General features: G+C 36.6%; 1 protein-coding gene across 1 annotated transcript in view; it reads left to right on the top strand.

The window, feature by feature from the left end:
• Positions 1–11,496, top strand: part of LOC103603825 (inositol 1,4,5-trisphosphate receptor type 2) — a gene marked incomplete at both ends in the record, with an annotated part of 166,825 nt that overhangs the window by 7,159 nt on the left and 148,170 nt on the right. Inside the window, 2 exons of the mRNA XM_008588413.1 lie at positions 1,572–1,823; positions 4,452–4,577. Coding sequence (XP_008586635.1) covers positions 1,572–1,823; positions 4,452–4,577 — 378 coding nt within the window. The remainder of the gene's footprint in view (positions 1–1,571; positions 1,824–4,451; positions 4,578–11,496) is intronic.

The following is an 11,496-nucleotide window of genomic DNA, read 5'->3' on the forward strand; positions in this document are numbered from 1 at the left end:
AACAGATGGATGAAGCACTTTATTTATTTTGCCCTTTTCATTTTGATGGTTGATATTGAGCGAAGTTTACATAGTAAGTTACTCACTAGGAACCAACTGTGATGTATTGGAGAATTGGCAGCTCAGAGTCCACTTGGGTGAATCACTGCTCTGTAACCTAGTGGTTCTCTAGTAGCCCGGGTGGATTAAGGCACCTTCCACTTATGGCTCCCAAAGAGTTATGTAGTAGATTATATTGGTTTGGTGGCATTTTCATAATTATACACCTAAAATTTGGGAATGGGAGAGATTTCCATATTGATTCAACGTGAGTCCCTCCCAACACATAGAAATCTTAAAATTAATTCAGCTTAAAGCCCTGTATTTTTTTTTACTATAAATTATTGTTATTAAACATTTCAAGGAACATTTTAAACTTGTAAAATTTACCTTTCTCTTATTTACGTTTACATTCACGTTAGTTCTTCATTGCCTAGAAATGTGGTAAATAATTTTATTTTGTATTATAGTCGCCAAGGAAAGAACTAGAATGAGAAAGCAGCAAATATTTAAGCTGCTATGACAGCTATCAGGTGAAGTGTTTTTATGTGTAAAGAAGTATCTGTAATATTATATTATGCTAGTATATATGAAGGTACTTCAAGAAGTTTGCGGAAAAATAGAATTAAAAGATAATACGAATCTTTCCATGAACTTTTTGAAGACCCTTCAAAATACATATTTTGACACAAATTCTCTTTCAACAAAATTTTTAAAGTAAGTCAATTAATTGGCTTATCAATTTAAAATAATAGAGAAAAAATTTTATATTCTTTGTTACCCGCCAAAATATCTCACATTGGGATTAGAAAATTGATACTGATATAGATAACAGGTAGACAATGAGACATTATGCAGTTTGAGCAATAAAATGCCACCTGATGGAATTTTCCACTAAAATTATATAAACAAAATAGGAAGAAAAACGTATGTTCCAAAAGCCCCTACCTATTCACTTCTTTGTTTCTCATTTTTTTGCCTTCTTTTTCTCTTTGTTTCTCCCATCTCTGTTTTTACTTCCATTCTCTACTGATGCTTTCCCATGATGCATGGAATTTTCCAGATTTTTATAGGCTTGTGTTTGGCTCAATGTATTTGCTTACTTATTCAGTCATTATTGAAGTGGATGAGGATATTTTATTCTGCTTTAGTAAAATTAGACTTATGAGATTTCTCATGCTTTGGCAGTGAAGTCTTCCATTGGAGGTAGAAGGAAATAATTTTACTCTTTTACAGGTTTAATTTCAGTGTGTAACTCACTGATGAGCAATTTGCTATTGTCTGTGTCATTTACTTCTTGTCCCATTGCCACTCCCATCTCTCCCTGACTGGTTTTGATAGCATTCGTAACTGATCACTTGGCACATGTCTGGAACCTTTTCACCATCCTGCCTTAGCATAGCTCTGCTTTTGCAATATCATCTGTATTTTTACAGAGAGATACATGTGTTTCCAGCTAGATCAAGCCTTTGGAAATAAGTGTAAGGATGAGCATTTGGACTGCTATGTAGACTCTCTTATTATCATTTCAGTTGATAAATGGGGGTGAAGATGTGCTGATATTTTACAACGATAGAGCATCATTTCCAATCCTTCTCCATATGATGTGTTCAGAGAGAGACCGAGGGGATGAGAGTGGCCCCTTAGCCTACCACATCACCCTTGTGGAGTTGCTGGCAGCGTGCACAGAGGGGAAAAATGTCTACACTGAAATCAAGTGTAATTCCCTTCTGCCCCTGGATGACATAGTGCGGGTGGTGACCCACGATGACTGCATCCCGGAGGTAAGCCTGGCAAAAGCTAATCAGCAGTAGAGTTGTCATTAATTTTTAAAGTTCGTATAAGTGCCAGAAGTCTCCCATATCAGTATTTATAATGAGATCATATATTTAGTCAAGGAATTGTATTTAGCTATATATAATTTGAACGACTGAAAACAGCTTTAAAAGGTTAACTTTTTAGTTCTACAGGAAGTTATGAAAGAGAATAAACCTATTTTAAAATATAGCCACTGTTAGTTTAGTGGACACTACTACATAGGTCTCTTAAATTCTAAACATGGCAGTGTGATCAAACCAAAAGATTTACTTTAACCTCTAGTATGTTCTTGAGCTTAAACCAGGTGCTTCACAAGTGATTCACAGTCATTGACTGGAGAGGCTAGGATAATGCTACAGGGCCACATATCAGACTCTGCCGGTCTGCCTTGTTTTATGGAATAGATGCATTCTTGAAAATACGCACATACATTTTGCTTTATTCACACATCATCTTTTATCCTTTGTCCTAGTTTGGCTCTGATGATAGAAAAAGATCTCAGTAGAAGCTGGTTGTCTGCCAACGGATTTTATTAATGAGGCTTCCAGGAATGTACAATGCAATAATTTCTTTCTTTTCTACTGTTGTGGTGTAATGTTGCAAAGTTGATAAATGTGTGATGCATTGAAAATGATATAAAACCAAATATTTTAGATCACAGTAACTTAAAAGGGTCAGGTGAGGTTAACTTCCCTACTTCCGAATAATTCAGTGTAGTAATTGACGTGAAAGTGTATTTTTATGAAATTTTGTGGAATTGTTGACACCTCAATCCACGGGCACTTCATGCCACAATTGGTTTGAAATATGATGGCAAAGAGAGGAGGTATGATGTAGTGATGAAGTCCATGAGTTCTGTCCTTCTATGAGTTCCCAGTCCTGGCTGGGCTTCTTCCCACATGCAGTTCCCTCTGACTACACCACTCGTACCTCTCGTGTTCACCTAAGTAACTCTTCTTTATCCTTCAGATCTTGACTTAAGCCTCACTTCTCCAGCGAAGGCTTCCTTGTGCTCCCTCAGTGCAATCTATAAGAGTCTATACTTTGAAATTTTACATTTCCGTTTTATTAGTTAAGAAATGTCTGTAGCCCTCACACTCGTTCCCAAGATTATAAACTCTATAAGAATAACAACTGGGTCTGTTCTATTCACCATCGTATTGTCTGAGCTAGAGCCTACACTCCGTAAATCTGAACGAATGAACAAATGAACTAAAGAATAAGTCAGAATCCTGGATCTGTTACTTCCTTGTGTGGCTGACTCCAACAGGTTACTTAACCTTTCTAATCTTCAATTTCTACACTTTTAAAGTGAGAGGATCAAATTAACTAAGATAATATGTACAAAATGCAGGGGGAGTTTTGCAAATACTAAACATTGACTGTATGTTAGCTGCTGTCAAGATGATTATGATAATGCCCTGGATGGCACAGATGTCCCCCTGCCCCCACCCCCATGACCATCCTGACGTAGGCACCCTGCCACAGAGGGTTTGTTTTGGACCTCAGTCAAGTAGAGAGAAGCACTAAAGGCATTGAAGCTGGTCCTCTATTCCGCATTCTTAACTTAGATTCCATGAACCCCCTACAAGTGTTTACATGATTTTTTATATATATGCATTTTTGGGGTGAATTTTATGGTATTCATCACATTTTTGTGAAAGAAACAAAAGAAAATGAAAAACAAAAACTACTGCCCTGTGTGTACTTTAGAAGTGGTATATATGTTGATGAGACTCATCTCAGTCCTTTATGAGGAATTTTGCTAATTCTGGAAAGAAGTTTTACTACATGTGCATCTTAATATAACACAATTCTTTGTAAACTATGAGCCTGTTTCTTCTCAGAAATAGTAATTTAAATATGTTCAAATAACATGAAGTATTATTTAGTCACCGTATTTCAATTGTATTAGAAATCTCTTGGTTACAAGTGCCAGAAACCTAACTTAAATTAATTTAAACAAAAAAAAAAAAGGGAATTTTATTGGGCTCTGTACTTTGGAATTTGAAAGATCATTGTTCCAATGGATCTAGAGGTTCAAGCAATGTCAGAATCCTTGCCATCTCTGGTCCATTTTTGATTTATGTTTTTGCCTCCTTAGCTTCTTCTGGGCAACATTATTGTCCACACTCCTGGAGAAGATGATTTCTTGAAATTCAGGTTTACCTTGTTCTGCTTTAGCAAAAAGAAAAAGAGAGAGAGAGAGAGAGAGAGAGAGATAGGAGAGAGAGGGAAGAGATATATATATATAGAGAGAGAGAGAATGGGGGAGAGGAAGAGGGGTGAGGGAGGGAGGAAGAAAGGGAGCGGGGATGGAGAGAGTGTCTCAGTAGGACAGGCTCAGCTGGGTGAAGTGATTGTCACAACAGTCGCTGGACCCGGGGGAATGGAGAACTAGGTTGTGTGTTCACTGTTGTGTCAGTAGAGTATCTTAGCAAAAGAAGGGAATGAGCATGCTTTCCAGGCAGACACAAAACATGCTATAATCTACTATAGGAACTAACACAGATTTTATTGAACTTTTCATAATTGGTATTTGAAAGTGAACAATAAAGAAAACTAACGTTCTTTTATATTTGAAACTTGCACAGGTTAAAATAGCTTATGTGAACTTTGTTAATCACTGTTACGTTGACACGGAAGTGGAGATGAAAGAAATCTACACAAGTAACCACATTTGGAAATTATTTGAGAACTTCTTGGTGGATATGGCAAGGGTGAGTTACACTTTGACCATTAAGTACTATTTCATGTTTAGCAAGGTCATCAGTATATATATATATATATATATATATTTTGTCTTTTTTCCGTGTCTGGCAACGGATTGCAACCCTCAGTGTTGCCCCCGTACCGGACCGGGGACCAGCAACGGGATTGCAACCCTCGGTGTTGCTCCCGCGCCTCGCTCAGCCAGTGAACCGGTCTGTATGTGGGATCCGAACCCCCGGGCAGGAGCGCCGCCGTGCTTCCCAAGCGGGCGCACTTATCCAGTGCGCCACCGGGCCGGCCCCCCATCAGTATATATTTTGATTTAATAATATTAACCCTCTGGATGAAAACTTGCAATTAAACCCACTACATTTTGATGGAATTCGTCATATTTGTAAAGTTGTGAATAAGCTTCACAAGATTGTGAGTGAAATTTAATGAGTTAATATAAACAAAATATCTTGTACAATGTATATAGCAATAGATAAAGTGTCCATTTTTACGCTTACAACTGACCGTATTTGTTTTTTATTAAATGGAATTTTAGTGGCCTTTTTATATTGGTTAGAGAAGACATTTGGCAGAGGTCTATTTGTTTTGAGCCTCTTGCCATGCTCTTGCCACAAATGCAATTACAAGCCATAGACAGAAGAGACCTCAGGAGGGCTTGACTACGGCTTCCAGGCAGATCAGTACTTGACCAGAACACTCAGGACTTAGCATTGTCCACTGTTGCCTATTTGAAGTCTTCCTTGTACACAAACTCCAGTAATTTAACCATCTGACGTTTTCACTCGTGTCAGCCAAATTATATTGTTTTTTACTTTGAGTCCATTTCCTCCTACTGAATTTTTGGGGGGTATCAGGGAGAATGTGTGGAGCTGGTTGGCATTTTCTATATGCTGCCTGGCATATGTTTTTGCTCTGTTGCTATTGAGTAAATGAATAAATGAAGAAAGGAAGGAAGGAACCTTCTTGATAGATAACATTTAATTATCTTTAGCACATCTTAGCCTTTTGTTTTGCATACTGAATTATCATAATGCCCAGGGTCTATTATTTTAGTTTTTAAATAAATATTCTCTTGTTTTTTTCTTTTAAGTTATGGGACTTGATATCCATTCAAATAAGGATTTCACTAATAGAAGAGAGTGTATAGATAACTCCTTCAACCTATTATAAATAAGGGTGGCTTGTCCAGTCCCATTGTTCTTTCTACATTCCTGAGTGCTGGTAGCTTTTTTTAGGCCTCATGTAAATGTATTTGAGAAGAGAGATTAGTGAAGTCCGCATTTCCTTGTTCTTACCAGGATGGATGCGAACTGCTCTTCACTAGCTCACTGCCTCCCTGCAGTCCTTTCTGGAAGGAGGGATGACAGTAGATATAATGAAACACTGACTGTAGACCCATCTGAGAGCACCCTTGGATAATACAGTGAATCGGGTATTATTCCAGACCAGGAACATTTTTTATTTAGCCAAGGTTTCCAGGTGAAATGTGCTTATTTTGCTTTTGGTGTGGTGCAGTGTGTGAGATCTCCACTGTGTTCTAGTATGTGTGAAGTAAGGCAGTCCCTGTTGTACTCCATTTCTGCACAACTAAAAGCCACTTACCACCTTTCTCAGTACATCTGCACCTGTAGAGAAATCATCCTGTTTTATGTAGCATTTAACATATCACTCACATTTATCCCCATTGACCCTGTGAAAACCTTTTATCTGACCAGCTGCAAGTATCTCCAGAAACCTTGAAGTAGAGGATGACTTATACGCCCATGACTGAGCTTTAAAATTGCACATGCAGGAAGATATTAAAGAGCTTATACACTGATTCGCAGAGTTGCGCCATGTTATGGACTAAAGATAAGCTTGAAAAAGACCAAGGTTAAATTCTAGGCAGCATGAGCTATAAAGCTAAAAAGGATTTTTATTTTTTTAAATCAAAGAAAGGAGATGATAATTGTCGTTGATTATGCCCCTACAGAAGCACTCTTTCCATTGCTGTATTCATAAGACAAAAGTGCATAGATTTATATTCTTTTTCAAAAAGTACACATGGAGGAAAGATTTTTATTTTAACTATTTTGATGAAGTCGATAATTAATGTTATTTATTATATAAAGGCTCTAGGGGAACTTCAAGATTTCTTGGCCTATTCACTCTTCATGTGTAACTACAACAGCTTAGCTATACTGCAGGAGTGTTTTTTCCTTTCTTGTTTCCCTTTTCTTTATATTTTAAAGTAGCTGCTCTCTAATTCCTTCACCAACGTTGGCAGGAAATTGCCCTTCCTATTTCAGGGAAGGAAACGGAAACCCAACTTTTCCATATCTGGGATTTCTCTTTCTCCCCCTAAAGAAAGATTAAGGAGCTACCATAGACTTTCAAATTCAAGTTACAAAAATAAGTATGGTTAAATGAATAAAATGTGGCCTCTAGGCAAATCTTTTTTTTTTTTTTTTTTTTTTTTTTCCTTTTTGAGACTGGCTGCACCGTGCTCAGCCAGTGAGCGCACTGGCCATCCCTATATGGGATCCGAACCCACGGCGGGAGCTGCGGCAAATCTTCAGTTCCGTAGAGTTTCTAGTATTTCTAGAAATACTAGAAATATGAAAAAAAAAAAGAAAGAAATAAAGAAAATGTGCCACCACCAAAGGAATACAGAGTACTTCTTAAATTTTAGTGAGCATTGGAACTATCTGGAAGCCTTGTTAAAACACAGACTGCTTGTCCTGTCCCCAGAGATTCTGATTCAGTACATGTGAAACTGCATTTTTAACAAGTTACTAGGGGATTCTGCAGCAGCTGGTCCACGGACCATGCTTTGAGAATCACTGTAGTAGAGCAGGTGGCCAAGAGTAAGGATTTCAAAGGATTTAGCCAGACCAGAGTTCAAGCCAGACTCTGCCTCTACTAGCTCAGTTATCTTGGACAAGGTACCTACCCCTCTAACCCTGAGTTTCCTTCTTTGTGAAATGAATACAATAACAACACATTCCTCATAGGGTTACTGGAAGGATTCAATGAGATAACGCATGTGAAATTCTTAGCACATATTGGCATCTAGTAAGAGAGTTGGTAACATCATTCAAATCATCATCACCAGTATTATCATAAGGCTAAATATAGCCTTTAGAGCAATTTCAAGAGGCTTTCCCAAGACCTATACCAAGTAACAATGTTAAGAATGTATGGGATGAACCAAATTCAGATGTTACAACAAAGTTATGAAACCCTAGAGTAATTGATTTGCATCACTGAGAACTGATGAAGGTAATCTGGAGGAAAAGTATTTGGTAAATTAGACCTAAAGAATCACAGCATCTTAGGAGTGGAAGAGATTAGAAGTATATATAGTTCAACTTTATATCTAATTCACAGTCTTCAGCACCTACTCAAATATTTCTATTAACAATGATGTTCCTATTTTTTGAGACAATTTGATCTCATTATGACACAACTTTAATTGTTAAAAAGCTCTTATATCGAGCCAAAGTTTTACTTATTTTAGTTTTTACCTAGTTCTTCCTTCTGCAACCACACAGAACAATTAGTTAAGCAAAGATTAGTTGTTTACTATAAGCAACATATTCTCCTCGCTAGTGATCTACTTTGAAGTGATAGAATTATGTAACTTACAGGAACTTAAGATCATGTAGGTTGACCTCACAATTTTGCCTAAGGGTTCCAGAGAGATAATTTGCTGCCTGACTCTCCTAGCTACAGAGTGGGAAGTCTGCTGCAGACTAATCCAGTACTTTTTCCTCAACAGCCTCTCAGGTACTTTATGGTAGCTCTCATGTCTCCCATTATTTTTATTTTTTATTATTTTTAAAGTTTGATACTCTGTTTATCAAAATAACAAGAACAAAATGAGCAATGACAAAATAGCAAAAGCTATTACAAAAAATAGTAAATTCCTATTTAAATTCCTGTGTTTACACAGATAAAAAGGTTCATTAATTAACTATATCACACAGGTTGTAGCATATTATAAGCTATAATACAGAAAGGTAACATGGGATATTTGAAATTTCAAGATGCACTTACCAGATAGTTTTAACCTGAGTCTTTTTGATGTCTTCAGAAATGCATTTGAAAATAACATATGCAAGTATAGTTATTTTTTAGTAGTATAACTCAAGATTGTTTTTCTTTGAATTGCTCTTAACTATTGCCTTTTCTTAAATAGTTTGTAAAATTTAAACATTTATTACATTTCTTGAGTTCTCTGAATACACAGGAGTGTATGAATTGAAAAGCTCTAACTTTTTTCCTTGTATACAAGCATATGAAAATGTCCCATTATTTTCTGCAAGACTGTCAGTGGCTCCTCTTCTGATATGGTTCTGGGATCCTTGTTTCAACATACTTTTGGTTTCTGTCTAGTTTGTCTGTGTTTCTGTTTAAAGGTGCGGCATTCAGGATGGAACCAAGTACTTCAGGCAGGGTCTGGCCAGCACAATTTTATTTTAGTAGAAATTTGTAGAACAATTTTGTTTAAAAGGCAAATGAAATATTAATATGTATTGGCACTCATACCACCTTCCACCTTTCTTCTCATGTTTTTCTGGAGTCAGCACTGCTGACTTTTTGTTTGCTCTTGAGTAAGGCTCTCTAAAGAGTCACCTTTATTAGTGTCTTTCACTTTCCTGTTTTTACCTCCTTGTCCTTTATCTTGTTAAAACCCATATAAGGAAATCTTTCCTGAAAGACTGTTTTTAGTGAACAGGTGCTAGATCATTTCACATACTTATTTGATTCTGATTTCTGGACAAAGACAGTATCCCTGTCCTGAAAATAGACCAGATTTAGGCAGACCCATGAAAAGTTGTTATACTATCTTTCAGAGCATTTATTAACAGCCCACTTTGATCTGTGTGCCAAATGTGGGTAAAATTGGTGTTTGTAGGGCAGAAATGCTTTTCTCTGGCTTTATAACTGATTGTTGTTGCCTGATTAGGGGATTTGAGTCATTATAAGAAAGTACATGGAGGGGTGGAGTGTGATCCATGTTAGCCTCTGACTCTATTTTTTCTTTGAAAATGTTTCAATTTTGCTTCCAATTTCAAGATCCTGTAATGATCAACAGAACTCTAAGTGATGTACTGGCAGAAGGAAATTAGACCAAGAAATAATTTAGGAGATGCGCCTGATACCGTGTCATGTCATTGTCCTGCCAATCATTGCTTAACAAGACAGATTGGCGAATTTCACTTTTGGATAGATCACCTGAGCCATTTGCTCTCTTAACTTACCAAAGAGGTAGGAGGTAGGCGTAAAGACAAAATTTATATGTTCTTTGAAACACACTTTCCCCGTTCTTTCATTTGATGAGATTAAATAGGTTTTCTATAGTTTTCTTAGCTTTCTTTAGTTGAATGAGCCAGTGAAAAGTCTCATTTTAAAGGGCTCTTTTTTATGTGGCCCTATTAGCTAGCACTGCAGAGAAGTGAAGAAGTCTGAAGTATTTTGTAACTTTTATTCTTTGTGTAATACTGTTCCCTGAATTGTAATTCTTTTTCTTGCCTTAACTCTCATGCTGAGTTATGATGGTGCCCACCTGGACTGGACACTTGTTGGCTCTTCCTGATGACTGGTTGGTTGTTACTCATCCTGCATCATACTCTCTGCTCTTCAGCATTATTGACAGCATTTATCATAGTTGATCAGTTCCTTCTGGAAGCCTCTTTTCACTTGGCCCCCAGGATCAGTCCCACTGTTTGCCTCCCACCACACTGGCCACTCCTCATTCTCTCCGCTGCTCCCTTTGTATCTTCCCAGCCTGTGCATATTGGAGTGTGCCCAGCTCAAACCTCAGACTTGATCCCTTCTCCATCTACAATCACTTGCTTGCTGATCTCATCTACTTTCATTACTTTAAAACCAAGCTGATTGGAGCCTGGCTCCCTCCCTGATGTCCAGTCTCACATGTAGATATTTCATTTTTTGAAAATTTAATACTTACATACATCAAAACATCATAAATAAAAAAAAATGAAAAATGTTGGTATGCACTTTTAAAAAGGTTAATAACCATCACATAAGGAACTTATACCCAAAGGAATGGAAATCATCACATCAAAGGGATATCTGCACTCTCATGTTTATTTCAGCTCTATTTACAAATAGCCAAGAGTTGAAACCAACCTAAACATCCATGGATGGATGGCTGGATAAGGAAAATGGCATATATACACAATGGAACACTACTTTGACATTAAAAAAAAGAAATTCTGCCATTCTCAGCAACATGGATGAACCTAGAGAAAATTATCTTAAGTGAAATAAGCCATGCATAGAAAGAGAAATACCACATGACTTAACTCATAAGTAGGAGCTAAAAAAATAAACAAATAAAAAANAAGAGAAATACCACATGACTTAACTCATAAGTAGGAGCTAAAAAAATAAACAAATAAAAAAGAAAGAAACATGTATCAATCACAATAATTCATTGAACTTTCAAAAGGGGAGAACAGAACTGAAGTCACCTGAGTTGGGAAAGGGAGAGTTAGCAAAAAATTGGTAAAGGACTATAAAAAATGATTATGTTGTGTAATGCTGACTGTACTAATTATCCTGATTTGAGCATCACATATTGCACACAGATATTGATATTAAATGCTGTAACCCACAGATATGTACAATCATGTTTCAAAAAAAGAGAACACATATACATTGATAAGAAAAACATTAGCAATCAAATAAGAAAAATGTAAAAAGTCAGACATTCATTATGTATAGAAGAGAAAATACAAGTAGTAAACCTCTGAAAAGATGTTCAACTCTTAATAATTAAAAAAATATATATATAAAGGGAAATAGGGTCCAATTTTCAACCATCCAATTTGCAAGAGTGAAAAGATATTATTAAATGTTGGTGATAGTTCAGGTATGCAAACGCTGTTGTTAAGATTATTATTT

Source organism: Galeopterus variegatus, unplaced genomic scaffold, assembly GCF_000696425.1.
Source record: "Galeopterus variegatus unplaced genomic scaffold, G_variegatus-3.0.2 Scaffold4807, whole genome shotgun sequence".
NCBI classification, from domain to species: domain Eukaryota; kingdom Metazoa; phylum Chordata; class Mammalia; order Dermoptera; family Cynocephalidae; genus Galeopterus; species Galeopterus variegatus.